The sequence below is a fragment of the Ixodes scapularis genome, unplaced genomic scaffold (assembly GCF_016920785.2).
Source record: "Ixodes scapularis isolate PalLabHiFi unplaced genomic scaffold, ASM1692078v2 PGA_scaffold9__187_contigs__length_104089568, whole genome shotgun sequence".
Lineage (NCBI taxonomy): Eukaryota > Metazoa > Arthropoda > Arachnida > Ixodida > Ixodidae > Ixodes > Ixodes scapularis.
The window spans coordinates 41,256,574-41,273,400 of NW_024609884.1; the positions used below are offsets into that span (position 1 = coordinate 41,256,574).

A 16,827-nucleotide genomic window follows, 5' to 3' on the forward strand; every position below is an offset into this window, starting at 1 on the left:
CGGCAGAGACACGTGCTGAGCAAATAAGGTGGTATACCTGTTCAAACAAGTTCATAGGAACGCGAAGTCATCATTTTGAACTTTTCAATAGACGTTTACGAGGTGATGGAGCTGCTCAATGTGTGCGACACTTCTTAACATTTACACCAAACGTTCATTGCTTTGTGCTCTCAGTGAGTTATTCACTACTTCCGAAACAGCCTCTAACCCAGAATTGCATCTGCTTCATTTCCACCCAGTGAAACCCGAATTTCCTAATTGTCGAATCTACCAATAGAGAAACCTCCTAACACGTATCATAAAATGAACGATATTTGCATTTTATAATGTGGTGAAATGTGCATAGTGCCGTCACTGTCGTTACCATCACAACCGTCGTCATCATATTCAGTACTATGTCATTAGGGGACTTATGAACTGCTTTAGCCCAGGGCCCCAAAATTCTTTCATCCGGCCCTGGTTTCGACCAGCACTAACTGGTACTATAAAATCGCTATCTGAAGTCACGCGTTTGCACTGGCTCTCTTCACAACTCTTCACGTACACACAGAAAGAAAAAAAAAAATCTTCCTAGACGAAGTGTAGGCGTTACTAGACTATTGAAATATTTCGTCAGATAATATTTTTTACAAGACGTAAATCTGTACAAAAATGTTTGCAGCCCCGATTCATCCAGGTTCAGTAAAGTGACGTTCTTAAAATCCCGAGCCAAAAACGGAGACGTGAGCTAGTGTATAATTGAAGAGGCTAAAACCCATATAAAAACAACGAGAAGAACAGAAGACAAAGGCGTACATGGAGAAGCGAAGCACTGGCTTTTATCCAACGCTTTATTGAAAAGCATGAAAAAATGAAGGAAACATTTAAATAATCATATTAACGCACGACTTGTAATCCAAACATGCCATTTCAAGAAACCTGAAGTGGCATGAACAAAACCAAAGGTGTACAGAAAATGACTAAAAAATATCGCACGCGTAGCACCCCAGTTTCCGACGGATGTCCGGGATATATTATATCGTTTTACTGTTCGATAAAATAAATGCAGACCCAGAAACAGCAATCTCGTGAACGTTATCGGTGACCTGATAATTAGCTTTGGTCATTCGGCTTCGTTTATTGGAGTTATATATCACTTTGACTTGTGATTTAGCATGATTCTTTATCGTGGCTTTGTAAAATATATATGCAATATGTGCCCTAGAAGCGTAAGTATTAAATAATACGTTTTCTCCGTTACGTGAACGTTTCCGGTAAGAACCTACAGCGACTTTAGTGATGCATTATTCTAAGCTTTCGACTACAAGGAAATAACGTTATCAAAGACCTCATGCACTTCGAGTAAAACGGGTCATTACATCACTAATAATTGATTATTATTAAGCACATTGACAATTCGTTCTTTACTCTGTTAAATCATAGAAATAACAAAAAACAGGCAGGCGAGCTGGTGAACTTGAGACATCTTAAACACCCAAGACTTAGGAACAAAAAAAAAAGTTGACAACACATAGAGAGGTCTTAATTGCCTCAAATAAAAAAAATAAAAACCCTCAGATGCAAAAAATACACTATTATTCTTTGTGTGCCTTGATGGGTATCTGTCCGACTTCATAACGCATACATATCTGTGTGCTACTGCTAGACTTCCGACTTTATTACGCTGACATATGTGTCTACAAACTCCCAACAGTAACATAGTTGTGAAGCCCCAAAAATATCACGGTTGACTCGATCTGAGCAAGGAAATTTCAAATAGCAAGTACTGTTCTTTTAGGACAGGTAGCCACACGGAAGTAATATTTCATTTAAGGAAGCTCATATTGAAACAACTGCATTTTGATAACAGATGACAGAGTTTGTACTTGCTATATATTCCTTGATATGAGGATGAAATCTCTGTGAGACATAAGCAAGTTGACATTATTCTACACATATCTCAGAATTATTTCACCATACAAAACTTGTAAATTTCCTAGAACTTCAGTACTTGTGTATGTACTGTCGAAGGTAAAATTTGTTGAATGAATCTTCACGCAGAGGGAAGTTCTCCTGTCTTAAAATACCGCTCTAGAATGTCAATTTGACAACTGCAGTAGGACAGAAAAGTCACCTGCTTTAGCACATATGCCGCAGTGATTGCATGAGTGCACGATGACGGTAAATCACCGGTTCATACCAAAAGCATATCGAAAATATGATTTTTGGTATGAACGGGCGTGTTACGTTTAAAGACGGGTGTTCAGAACCATTTTAATATTTCGCTTTGAACAGCAAAACAACAGCGGAGCGAGGACCGGTGTAAGTTTCATGGCTGGTATTGGATGGGATGTCATGGTGAATGGCAGTGGGGCCAACTGAACATGGACCTTCTCTGTGATTCACTTCCTTTACCCGGTATAGGCCAAGAGGTCGTAATCGTTTGTTTGCTCTTTTCCTTCGCTTTTTGTGGAAAATAAGATACAGTTAATTGGAATATTATATATGTGGGCATTTCAGATGAAGCCTCAACAATGTTCTTCCTTGGATACATTTTTCAAGGTGCCTTTGTCCTACTTGCAGGACTCTTTCTCAGCCACTTGGACCGTGTAATGTGACAGTTTTACAGCCAATCTGTTTATGGCTAGGGTTCCTTGGATTATTCATGTGCAGCGACTAAAACTCTACGCTCGCACAGCCGCACGCGCCGCACGCGTACGCCTTTCTCGTATAAAAAATTAAAAGTAAATAACCAAAATAAAGCGTAGAGGAAAGCGCGTGCAGTATGCCATTTGTGTTAGGCTCTTGCTTTGGAAGAGTTACTGCTGCAGACGCCGGCACGTGCGACGCGTGGAACACCACTCCCCACATACTCCTTGATGTTTGGATAATTTAGCAGTAGATCTATTCTGTAGATTAGTTCTCAATAGGCACCATTTTCAAGATCAGTAGACTCCCAGGTAGATAAAAATTCACAGGATCTCTTATGTTAACCCTAAGACGACATGAAGGCGAAAGTCCAAGCGCCGATGCATTAAAGATAGACCCCCCCCCCCTCAACGTGCTGAGTCATCCTTCTTAATGTGCTGAGTCATCCTTCTTAATGTGCTGAGTCATCCTTCGCAATGTGGTGAGTCATCCTTCGCAATGTGCTGAATCATCATCTTAATTCGCTTAGTCATACTTAGTGATCTGCTTAATTCGCTTTGATTCCTCCTTCACTGTATTTCATCTCAATTAGCGTTGTCGTCCTCTTTAATTAGCTTTGATTACTCTCACTTCTCTTTAATCCCTCTTAATTTACTTTAATTCTTCTTAATTTACTTTGATTCCTCTTAATTTACATTGATTCCTCTTAATTCGCTTTGTCATCCTTCTTAATTTCATGTCCTCCAATTCGCCTGAGTGGTCACGTAAACGTCTTGTTACCTTTCGTGTCGCCGACGTGTTATGGCTCAAGGCCTTTGAAGGTCGAATGAACGATGAGACATATAAGGCTTTCGCCTTAATAAAGGTTTCTGAAAGATTCGCCGCTGTGCTACCCGCGCCGGCCATGCCTACTCTCGCACTGCCCTCTCTTTGTCGTCGTTCGAAGCCCCGCTTGTGTGCCTAGTTCCCTTTCTTCCCGCTCTTTCGGGGTGGCGGTCCCGTCGCGCGTGTCTAGTTTCCTCCGGCTCCTCGGGGCGGGTCTGTGTCGTGTGCAAAAGAGCTTCACTGCTCATCCACCTTCGCAGAGTGGAATGGCTCATGATTTTTTAGGATACTCGAACTGGATAGAGTTATTAAGATTTTGTCGACTTTGGAATAAGCTTCAACTTAAATAATGGGTGTATGCTCGATGATCTGTTAGCTGTGGGGATGAGTGTACGACTGAGGGATAATAATAAAAATCAAGTAGGTTTTGCGCAAAACATTTCGGATCTCGTAGCCATTGCCTTTTGAGGTATCTTCTGTCTCTAAGCTTTCGGCGTAGTACTGCCGTTACGGCCATTTCGACACTGGCCAGTGTTGCGAAAGGCTGATTTCCTGCTTTGCTAGGCGCACTTGTTCTTATCTGTACGAAGACCATAACGATAGCGGTGAGAGAAAGATAAATATAATGTAAATAAATAAATAAGGATGATCATGACAATGAAGGCATCACACATTTTACCAGTAGGTAGATGATGCCCGCCATCCACGCAATATGAAGACAACAGCTCATGAATAGATCGAGGTTGTCTTCTGGCTCTTTGGCTAAGACAACCTGCATCTTGCTCGCTCGCCACGCCTGGTATTCGGCGCACGTCATTCCAGTATGCATGGCATCGCACCGGGCACAACTCGTTCTGCCGCAAAGTTTGCACTCCACCTCGACGACACCTCCCTCTACCAGACACCACCACGGGCAGTCGGGAGTTCTGCAGTGAAAGAAGTTTTTCACTGCCACCTTGACTTCAGTTAAGCCTTTTTCCAGGAACTCATCGTATTCTTCCTTGGATAAAAGCTGTAAGGGGAACGAGGGTCAATCAAAATTGGGTAAGTAAAACAAAAATTGGCAATAAAAATAAAAAAAAAAATAGAAAGGGCAAAATGCAGTCAGGGGGTTGTTTTAAACACTTCATGAACACATGTGGAGGAAGAATTTAATTGGGATTCGTAGAAATTTTATACATCTTACTGCCCGTAATGAGAGAAGGATCGAATTATAAATATGTTATTCCGTTCTGTAATACACTTATTATATAATTACTCCTAATCGTCCTGTGGCCATCTCAGATTGTATTTATTTATGTACTTGGGTGTTTATGTGACCAAGATTAAACCTGGAAAATTTACAATTTTATTATCTCTCTCACACACACAAAAGAAAAACGCCTTTACAATCTGGCTTATTGTCTGACTGCATTCAAATTTGCTGTTAACTGACTATTTAGAAGATGCAGCTTTATCTATACGCGTTAGCTCTTATATGTTCTGAAGGCTTCATGTGTCGCGACTAATATCCATGCCCACGCACCTTATCTTAAAGAAAAATACACGACGATCCGTTGGTGGATTCTTAGGGAATGCGTTAGCATGACCCTTGGAAAAGGCAACACACGTCCGCCCTTGTGGAAGGCTAACACTGACCCCTTCACTCCTCTGTTTTGGATTTCTCTTTTTGCTTTCTCTTTTGATTCCTATATTTCTGGTTGCCTCTTTTTGGCCTCGTTACGGGGTCGGTGTTAGCGTTTCCCAAAGGGGAACGGACGTGTGTGGCGTTTCCCAAGGGTCTTGCTAACGTATTCCCTAAAACACCACCAATGGATCTTCCTGTAAACTTTTTCACCCCTTCTCTGTGACGCTGCCTGTGAGAGTACGTTGACACCCACGGATACGGTCATCCATATATAACTCGTGGAAAGAACCACATTAATATCACTCGTAGAGGGAACCGCATCCATCGTTTTAACTACACACACAAATCACAGCCCTTGCACCGCTACTACGGAAATTCAGAGCGAAGAAGAACCGGCGACGGCAGAGCGGCAACTGATCATGCCCGCATTCCGCCGCGCAGCGGCGCAACACCTCCCAGATAACAAAGCCGTAGTACTGAATGAGATGACGTCATCAGAGAAGGCCAACACTGGGCACAGATTGGACACGACGATTGCGTCAACGTACGGCTCAAACTATACCCGAAGCCGAGCGCTGATGCAGCACTCGTTTCCAATCTGTGTCCAGCGTTGGCCTTTGATGACGTCATCTCATTCAGCACTATGGCTTTGTTATCTTGGAGGTGTTACGCGGCGCCTACTCTTCTCTGACTCCGCGCCAGTTGTGCGCGTGACTTTGCCGAAAACAAAAGGGCTCGATTTCATGAAAACCCGGCGTTGTCTGTCACTTGTAGATGGTTGAGCGTGTTGGTTATTAATTTACGATAATGAAAGAGGGACATTGAAGACAAACAGACAAGACCAGACAGTAGAGAGGGAGAGGTTGGCACGTGCTGACATCAGCACTTCGAAGCAATGGGAACGTCGCACGCGTCACCTTCTCCCCCTCCGTCTCCCTGTCTCCCCGGCGCTGACAAAGGGGAGACACCGCCGGTTTTTCGTCAAAACGAGCGTTCTAATGCGAACGCATTAACAATAATCTGCTAACGCATGCGCGCTTTCTTTTGGGCGCTGAGAGAGCCGCAGACAAGAGCATATTCAAACAAGAAATTACTGGTCTATGGAACGGCCACTCGGAGCAAACAGTACGCCAGCAAATATGTTTGTTCGTGATAAATTTACGAGTGTAGATATAAAGTTATCGTATGAAACCTAAACATATCGTTGAAACGAGGAATTTACTTTCTTTCACAGTTACTACAAAATACAATTTTTTCATTGAACAAATGGATGCCAGCATTCACTTAATAAATATGCGTTCCGGACCTATGTGCCCATAAAATGAAATCGTACTAGTGTTGTCTTTTTTTTCTTCTTTTCTTTCAAGGCATAAGATCATGGAAAGACGCATCCCAATAGGTTTGCTCTACTTAAATTCTAAATAAAGGGACTAGAAAACAGACATTGTTATTTCTTTTTAAAGTAGGGTGAACCAATTAACAAGGTTACAAATTATAAATACAAAACGCGAAAGTACAAAAAACAACTTATGCAATCTTAAAAATTCAAACCCTTTCATTTTGCCCCGGTGTGCTGCCTGATGTGAACCATACAGAAAAAGGTTATTTCGCCTGTTTTTGTTTCCCTGTTGTTCGTCTTTCTGGTTTGTATCTAATGCAGCGACAGGCACGTCAAAACAGCGCATATAAAACGTCTTTTCCCCGTCCTCAAAGTCTGCGGAAATAGTCCATGCTTATTTAGGAGAGGCGTGCGGACAAACGAGACACACTTTACTTATCGCTAAATTGTGTAGCTGCTGCAGCGGGGGATGATAATTATATTATGCTATAAAAATGTGGGATGGAAAATGCCATGGCAACGGTGGCGACGGCTCGCCATAGCTAGCGAACCCGCTGGGCTACCAGCGCTATCTGGTAGCGATGTTTTAAACCACTTGCTTATTCCCGCGTCGTTTCCAGCAAGGAGGGAAGCTCAAAGCGTGTCGGGGTTTCCCAGTATTCCCTCCCCTGTCTCCAGAAGACTGGAGTCTCTGTAACCGTAATTTCCCTTGAATTTTATTTGCCTTCTTCTTGAATTGTGATACTCGAGTTCCAGCTCCTAGATTAAAGGCTTGGGAAAAAAAAAAAAAAAAAAGGCCCAAGGTTTCCGCGTTTGATTTTGCTTTGTTGCATTCCCACATTTAGCGCCCCTGACGTTCGAAACGATCTACCTAATTTCTATTCCATCCTACTAGAATTATGTCAAACGTTTTTATTTCAAAATATAAGATAGTGAGGCAGTGAACGACACTTACCGATCTGATTTCTGAGTCTTGAAGATCCATAACACAAGTCACATCATTGCCGATGAACGGACATTTGACTGCCACTGTGCCCGAACGTTCAATGGCAGCCACCAAGCAACTCCTAGAAAGAAAGGTGATTTTACATCACGAGGTCAGCCTCACTAATTTCCGCAGTTGATTTAATTATCTTGAACACACGACAACTACCCCATTGGAAAAATGATACAGTGAGTATGGTAATGTCCCTCCTCAAATAAACTAAGCTCATGGATTTGCATAAAACACGCGATAATATATTTTTTTCAAAGCGAGAAGCAGTTATTTTTAGAAGTTAAAAGGGACAAAAATGGAAGCAATGTCACCTGACTGTGTACCAATGGCCATTTTGGGGGGCAAGATCTAGCAGCCCCCAGTACAAATAAGACAAAGAATTTCCGCATATATTATTAACCCCAGCAATACAGCATTAACACAGCAGTTGTAAAACCTAAAACAAGGGAAACAACTGTCATATATGCGTGCAAATATGAACGCGCGGAAGGAATCTATTATTTTCGTACTGGAGCGCCGCATAAACCGCTTTTTTACACTGGGAAGTAGAAACTTGACTGCTACAAACCTGCACAACAGGTGGTGACAGCTTTTGAGGCAGACGCCTTCACCCTCTGGAACTGCAGCGTCACAAACTTTGCAGGTGAACGGTACTGAATTCGTCACCATATCCTTTTCGTAGAGATCTATTTGTTCTCGAAGTCTGGCTTTTTTCTGCCGAGAATCCTGGTTTGGTAAAGCAGAAGCAATGATACACCATGAAATTGAACATTCAGAAATATGTGAAAGAACATGGAACGGAATTGTTACGGAGACGTTTACGTTAAACTAGCCTTACAATAAGGGGGGGGGGGGGGGCGCGGGGTTTATAATATTAATAATTCCAAGCTAGTCCTACACTGGCATGTGCATCAGTTTACATGGTTGCGTATGATGATGCCGTCTTATAATCGCCATCATAATCTAAACCCTGACTCTTCAAAAAAAAACGATAACGAATTGATCGATGATAGGGCGCACGTGGTGAATAAATTCGTCTTGAATATTAAATGTGCAAAATGACTTCAGCGGATAATATGCTCCGAAATGAAAATACAAAAATTCCGGTAAAGGCAGATTTCTTTCAAAATTGAGATGAAGACATGCGCAACCTAAATTATCGCAATAACGTTTTTTTTATTTTTTTTTTATTTATTCTACGGTTAGTGCTGAAGCATCTGCTTCATAAACTCAAATTAAAAGAGAAGTTCGGCGATCTTCCGATGAAGTTTGGCAGCATCGTAAGGGCGGGGCATGACGGTCGCAGTGGGGGTCCCAACGGTCGAGACGGCTGGCCGCGTTTTAATAAACGCAAACTATTTGTAAAATATAACTTGCAAAGTAATTACCTCTACAGTCTCTTTTAGATCTATTTATGCAGAGACCACCGGCGGCAGTCATCGTACAAACAAAATTACAGGAGGATCCATTGGTGGGTACTTAGGGAATGCGTTAGCATGGCCCTTGGGAAACGCCACACACACCCCCTTTGGGAATCGCTACCGCTGACACCTTCGCTTTTCTGTTTTGGCTTTCTCTTTTGCTTTCTCTATTTTACTACCTCTTGTTTGCCTCGTTACGGGGTCAGTGAATCACCCAGTAGATATAACACGTCTCATGCGCAATGCTGCCAGACTCGCGACGGATTGTGCTGAATTTGAAAAATCTCCCTCTAGTCTGAGAACACTGAATCCGAGGCAGAGGGAAAGACAGTACAGCGATACAGTTCTGAAGCCAAGCTAGTATCGCAGGAATCCCGTATCTGTCTCGCAGCACTACACTGGCGGACGTGCGATGTTCCCATACTAGTCGCAGATTGTTTTCGCGACATTGGCCACTAGTCTGGCAACAACGTTCTCCCACTTCTGCTACTCTAAATTCAGTGAGGCCAGACTGGTGGATCTCGCAACCCCCCCCCCCCCCCCCCCCCCTTTGACCCTCGAGTTGCTTCAGGATATTAATGTTGAACAATAAACCTGTCACGTGAATACATCACATACGATATGGGTAGGATTGCCAGCATTCTTATGCATCGAGAAACCAAGTGCGAGAAGGAGACGTCAAAACGCCGAGCTTTGACTGCAATGATTAGTGGGTAGACGTAAAGCTAGCTGCATTTGACCCTGCTCACTCTTCGAACGCCTTCGAACACGAACGGGTTTGGCAATCGAATGCGTTCGAAGTGGGATTAGAGACAAAATCTTGCTCTGCGTCTCCACACTACTCATTCCAACCAGAGCTGCGCGTTCTGACGTCTCCGCCGCGCTCTTCTATCCTCCTCTCTCTCTGTTTCTCGTCGCATATCTTTATACCTGAAATTCGAAGTGAGTTCTAGCAAATCGTGATTATTCGGCCTCATTTGCGGTGATGCATTCCTATAACAATTTTTTCGCGAACGTACTTTACTCGCGAAATTTACAAAAATGAAGTGCCCGTAAAATATAAGCATTCTACAGTGTAATGCGTTGAGAAAAACTATGGCTAAGACGCCAAACCCACTTCAGAGTTGAGTTGATCAAATAAAAGACGATGTAAGGTCTTCCACTATCTGTAGGCACCGGCAGTCTGAGAGTGACCGAAGCAAGCTGGGCATTTCACACAAGGTTCCTCATATTTCCACAGTTTGTCACACTCATAGATTTTTGGTTATCGTGTTTTCTGCCTTTATCCCAGTTATTAGTTTTCACAAGTTATCTGCCTTTATTCGTCTGTGAAGCGTTTCGCTTCCTCAAAACCAAACGATGGATTCACAGAATCTTGTTCCACCTTTCCGATAGTCTCGATGGCCGCCGCAGGTTTCGTATGCAGAGCCGTCAAGTTTCGCGTACATATTTTGGCTTCTTCTATAGATATGGAGTTAGAATATGCTTTTCTGATAGTTGCATGCAACTCATACTAATGCTTTTATTGCCTTCCGAAGCTTTCCCATTCGCTGACTCTCGTATGACTACTAAGAGAGCAACGAATGACGTACTAAAGAAGCTGATACATCTCAATTAATAGTGAAGAAATTATGGGTATACCCATAATTTCCTCATACATTTTTTAACGGTTTCTGGGTTGTATTTCGACTAACAAAAACGAAAAGTCAAAATTCAACGCTTCCACCACACAGGCGTGGACGATTACACCTGTACCAAGGTAAACTTTAGGAGATATTTTGACCTAATGTAAACTTTAGTGGTGAGATTTGTAACTCCAAACAAGTGGAGAAGGTTGTACCCGTCCCAGCCACACCAACGCCTGCGAGTGTCCGTTTAGCTCAGCAGAGACTGTTGTGAACAACCAAGGCAGTTCGCTATTGCCGGAGAATATCAGCGAACCTCTTTGCTTCTGCGGCTGAAGTAATAATTTGTGAGTGTTGGTGTCTTTTGACCGTTCTCAACTGCACATCAAGGTTGAATTAAACTCCGAAATTGTAGACATTGCGCCGTTTATGACGTATTCAGCAAAGGCAAAAAATGTAATTTTAACTTTTTAGATTTATTATGCGTAGGATTAAACAAAACCGATCGACCGATTAAGTAATCAATCAAAGAGCGCCCATTAATAGGGTTAAAATCTTTAATCAACACCCACTCTCATTCCAAGCCAAGTGGAAGGGTAAGGTGGGGCAAAATAAGACAAAAAACGTTAATTTCCATGGTAACGTTTTTCTTTGTTTTGTTTTTTCAATATTTAAAGAAACACAACATGGGTATATTCTTAGATCTCTTGACTCTATGCTCAATAAATATTACTTAACTAGAGCAAGCGAAACATTAAACAAATCTACAATATTTGAAATTAACACAATGTTTTATTTTGCTCCACCCTGTGGTGCAAAATGAGACAACGTAGTGGGCTACAATGAGACACACTTTAAAAACCTGATATGCGTTCAGTTGTTGCAATAAAAACACTTGAAAGGCACTGTGTGAGCTCCAACGCACTCTTCATGAGCCCACTCTTTGCATTCCATGCACTCGATCCATACTGAATGCGGTGCTGCTTGACTCCAAAGTTGTTTGCCTACCAGGCTCTGCCAGTCTCCTTTGGTGTGCACCGCACGGTCTGCAGAACGCTCGGACACTAAGCGCATCTTTGGGGGATCGCTAATGATCTTTCTCTTCAGTTTCACGGCTTCTTTGTTTTGTTTTGGGGAAAAAAAGGGGGGGGGGGGGAGGGGGGGTGCAGTGGAACGCCAGTTTTTGGTTGCTTTCGCCAACGTCAGCTTCGCCTTGTGGGGAGATGACGTTAGAACAGTGCTGCCCTCCAACCTGCTTGTTCTCTTTTCCTGTACTAAGTTCGGTAAAGAAGAAATGTTCTTGAAACGTCGGAAAAAACGCGCTTTCTGTAGCCGTTTTTTTTTTTTTTTTTTTTTTGTAGAGCCGTTGTTTTTTACATTCACCGAGTTGTTAGGCTCGCCTTAAAAGCGCATCCTTTGGTACTCCAAAATGTGTGGCAGGAGTGTGAGGTGAGTGACGCTGTTGCTTGACACTTTCAAGAGCTTTGTTCATGTCCCCTTCGCGCTATGAAGCCAGTCTTTTATTTTTATACGTTCGGACCATCCTAGGCACCGGAAAAAAAGAATATGCCTCAGGAGGAACCAGGAGACTCGTGCGTTATTGATATTCTCGTCATAGAATGCCAGATTGTCGCGTTTTGCCCCGCGCGTATCCCGTTACGTAAAAGAGTACTACTTTACAAAAAGCAACCACATATTGCTCAAAATTAGTCCACATATAGCTAATAAAGCATATCAATAAAATTGAAGCTTACCTTGCCAGAATAGTGGGTGTGAACCAACGAGCTTGAGTAAACTTAGAGCGGTAAACCAGCGGTCAAAAATGGCACCCCCCCCCCCCCCCCGGTTGCCGCCATCTTGCCTGTTTGCCACATTAGTGATCACGTGACGTTGAGATGGTTGCGCCCAGAGGTGGGCCAGATCAGATTGGCCAGATCGCGGTCAGCAGATGGGCACTCTGGGGCTGCGTTCGAATCTTACTCGAATGGCGCCGAGGTATTCCGGCGGATCAAGTAACGTGACACGACAGATGCAGCAACGCTGGACGCGGGTAGGTTTTCGAGCGCAACGGATACGAGAACTTCACCCAGGAGGCCCAGGAGTGAGATAAAAGCTGCGTTCGATTTACTCGCACCTCCTGCGCCGGTGCAGAAAAGTGTAGGGCAGTCTACTTTCGGTATATGTATTGACATACGACCGGAAGTACACCACCCCACACTTTTCTGCACCGTTGCAGGAGGTGCAAGTAAATCGAACGCAGCTTCTATCTCACTCCTGGGTGAAGTTCTCGTACCCATTGCGTTCGAAAACCTACCTGCGTCCAGCGTTGCTGCATCAGTCTTGTCACGTGACTTGATCCGCCGGATTAACTCGGCGCCATTCGAGTAAGGTTCGAACGCAGCCCCAGAGTGCCCATCTGCTGACCGCGATCTGGCCAATCTGATCTGGCCCACCTCTGGGCGCAACCATCTCAACGTCACGTGATCACTAATGTGGCAAACAGGCAAGATGGCGGCAACCGGGGGGGGGGGGGGGGGGGCCATTTCCGTTGCAGGCAGTGGGTTCAGGTTTACCGCTCTAAGGTAAGACTCAAGCTCGTTGGTGTGAACCGGGGTGCACGTCTCGAAGCGAAACCTCGCACTGAATTTTGCGCCTTTTTGGAGGGGCGTAAACACGTCAACCTCAACTCCGCATTTATTTTCTCCGGAACACTCTTGTTGATAGCTCTAAAGTTTTACATTAGCAAAGCATGCAGGTCACGGGACCTCTGTGCGAAGTTCGAACGTACTCCAATCGCATTTCTAGGAGAAGGATGGCGCTAAACACAAACTGTCGCATTTTGCCCCCTCTCTCGTTTTACCCCACATTTCCCTATGTCCCTCCCCCCTTATTGTCACATGCTTAAAATCTGAACTTGCCAAAAGAAGTGGTAGGTCTGGTTACCTCTAATGCACCGCTGTCCAGCGACCTGACAAGGTACTGAATATATGCCTCGCACGTCAAGCCCTTGTGTATCGCCCGGCAGGCGAGGCAGTTGACGGCTAGGCACTCGGGACACTGGACTTGTTCCGTGGCCGGGCCGTCCCAATTCCATTTGCCCGAGCACGTGGCCCTGGCACAGTGGTACAGTGGAGACGTGCTTCCATCCTTGTGCAGCCGCCCACAGACCACAGTGGGCTCATTCTGGGGAAACGAAATGCATGCCGAAAGCATAGTTTTATGACAACTATCTACAGAAGATGAATATTTTATTTAACGAGGTTGAAATAAAAATACCTCGTTTAAATATTCGTTGAAAGTTTTTTTTTTTTTTTTTTTAATATTCTTACACATCCCGACATTCAATACTGAAAACACTCCATAGTGCAAACGCTAGATCAGAAATTTTGGAAAACGTTGAAAGCGTTGTACAACACGGCACTCTCTTCTTTTCTTTTTTTTTTTCACAGTAATAAGCCGGGAATAACAAACATTACCTTATCAACTAATTTATAAATCACGATAGAAAAAAAAAGTATACATCATAAATAATAAAATAAGAGATGTGGCAAGATGTGGGAAAAATATACTTTCGTAACTATTATTTTCAGCTTATATATTTAATGGGATCCGTTGCACTTTCACACTCGCTCATGGTCTGGGTTTGTCAAAATTGTATAGCTTACAAACTTCGTTTAACAAGAGACCGCGTATTCTGACAACCTAGACAAGATGAAGCACGCAATGAGCACCGTCGCAGGTGGCTTAGAGTATCTAAGCAAAATGTGTGGCAGGAGTGCGAAGTGAGTGACGCTATTGCTCGACACTTTCAAGAGCGTTGTTCGTGTCACTTTCGCGTTATGAAGCCTGCACGTTCATTCGCGCTGCACGTTCACTCGCGACACAGTTATTAAAAAAAAGATCAGCACAAAACATCAAAGGGCGTATCATAAAGCCAGGTCGCCGTTATCGGGAGTACGAACCTGCATGTGTCCAGCGTCAACACGAAGGTGCCCCGGGGTTGCCCTAGGAAAGACGGTGTTCATGGCTCGAGCGCTCCGGACGCGTCTATGCCAAGGCTCTTCGGCCCTGGCGGCGCGGGCAGCGTGCCACGGCCGGGGTGCCGCTTTTGGACCCTTTCGAAACCGAGGGTAAATGAATGGGAGGGTAAAGCACGCGGCTGGCTTGCCGCCGCCATCTGCCAAAGGAAACACGCGTCGCTAAAGCGGGCCGCCCTGCGAACACCTTTTCGATCACGGTTTATAAATAAAACTAACCGGGAAAAATAGTTCCTATAAATTAAGCGCACTAAGCACAGACGTGCCTTTTGGGCGTGACGTCACAATCCCCCGCGATTGCATTGTCCTCTAAACGATCTTGTTTGTGGCTTGTGCGTGACGGCAAAAAGTAAACTAAGGCTACTCGTATAAATCAAAACTCTAATTAATTACGCATCGCAGACCCCGCCTTTTACTCCTGTTCTACGACGATCATCCAGACGACAGCCATTTTGATAGGCACCAGCGCGCCCCTCATAGGTCGTTAAAGTTGCAAACAGCTAAAGCGACCTCTTTTTTTTTTTTTTTTTGTCCTGAAAATGTTTTGTAAGATGTATCAGTGATATTCTGCTCCTTATGCTTGGACTGCATAAAATAGCCCTATTATTTTTGTTTGTTGGTTGGTTTTCCGTTTTGTGTTGTTGCGTGCTAATAAACCATTCCAGTAAACCAGATTTGTGCAACTGTATAAGTGCGTTTGCCACTGAAGTCGATACAAATTGTTTAATGCGGAAGTATCTTCAAAAGCAATTGAATTACATTTCTAAGTATTTCTACTCTACTCAAGATCTTTCCAGCGAAGGTAACTTGAGTAGTATTTTAAATACTTTATGAAGCAGGTATTTAGTAACTAAACTTAAATACTTTTATCGAGCATTTTGTCCAACACTGCTTAATTTCCAATGGCTGCGACGCGTCATGTGATTCCATAGCAACGGCGTCATCGTTGCCAAGCATGCCAGCCGAACTGCTGGCGGCGCAGTGGGAGGGGGGGGGGGGGGGGGGGTGCGCGGGTATGCACTGGCGTGACGTTAGGCGTAACGTCTTGGCTTAGCGTTAAGCTCTGAAGTCTAACGTCGTCGACCGGTACGCGCGGCTGTTTGACGTAAGGGGGCATGTGGGTATGAGCTGGCCTCACGTTTGGCCTAATGTTAGGCTTTCAGGTCTAACGTCGTCAACCGGTACCCGCAGCTAGGGCGATGATGATGATGAGAGGACACGTGATATCAGCACGCGCCGCGCCGAGCTTCGCACTCTCACCGCTGCCTCACCCAGCGGCGCAGCAGTCACCAGCGAGCCAGGGATGCTTTCACATTCACAACTCATAAGAAATGCTTTGGTGTCCTCGGAATTTTAATGCGAAAGCATTAAATGTCTCATGGACTGAAGCCGGTGAAAAACGGCCCCTAAATTTCCACTGGCTGAGCGAAACGGCACCTAAATTCCCATTGGCTGAGCGAAACGGCACCTAAATTCCCATTGGCCCATTCCCAATAAAACACAAAGGAAAGCACAGCAACACAGATGCCTCGTCACGGAAGCCGTCGTGAAATCAGCAGGGTTCGCCGCGCCTGCGCAGTGGGGGAGCGTGATGTCGTCATTGGAGCGCCGTGTGCGATAGGAAGACGTGACGCACTGCTTGTAGGAATGCTTTGGCATTCCTACACGCAAGCTGTCTCAAGAGTCTCTGCCGAATTTTTTCCTTTCATAAAAAAAAAAGACGGATGGCGAAAGTTTAGCGCGATTCATTCTGCCGAAATTCTAAGACGGAAGTACCTTATGTGGAGCTGTTTAACCGTCCTATATAAGTGTTAGAGAGGAGCCACTGCATGGAACGACGTCTGAACGTGTTCGAGTCTGCAGGGAAAATAATCCTCTTTGAGTCCCCTTCTCCTAAACTGAGAGGGGAGGCATGTTGGGGCAAGGTAAAACGTGGAGAGGATATAGGAAAGAATGAGGCAGGCCAAAGGGGAAAGGGCGAAGTGTACGTTGGACTCTAATGCCACACACGCCGACGTCTAATTTAGAAGTTGCAGGTGCGACTGATGTACCGCACTTGACGTAAACTAACTTAACCCAGACAAAAGTAGTCGAATCCTACTGTGTGAATCGCTGTGTGAATGAGGTTTTCCGCCTCTGGCTTTTAGAGTACTGCCATATAAAAATTTTATGATGTCGAGTACATACCACTCCCCAAATCATCCAAAAGTAGAATTGGATCGCTTTCATGGCACGCTGCGCTCAGAAGTTATTTTGTGTAAACAGTGCAAAAAATGTGTCAAGGACATGTCCAAGTACCAGTAATAACCACTGAAGGAGTTGAGAAAA

The 16,827-nt window shown here is 44.3% G+C and overlaps 1 protein-coding gene across 1 annotated transcript; it reads right to left on the reverse strand.

The window, feature by feature from the left end:
- Positions 1 to 4,102: 4,102 nt before the first annotated feature.
- On the reverse strand, positions 4,103 to 13,675 carry LOC8039652 (ranBP-type and C3HC4-type zinc finger-containing protein 1). The gene is made up of 4 exons (XM_040209123.3): positions 13,406 to 13,675; positions 7,985 to 8,142; positions 7,375 to 7,486; positions 4,103 to 4,465 (listed from the first exon to the last, which is right to left on the reverse strand). The coding sequence occupies exons 1-4, from the start codon at positions 13,673 to 13,675 to the stop codon at positions 4,103 to 4,105; spliced, it is 903 nt and encodes a 300-aa protein (XP_040065057.3).
- Between the last annotated feature and the right edge of the window lie 3,152 nt (positions 13,676 to 16,827).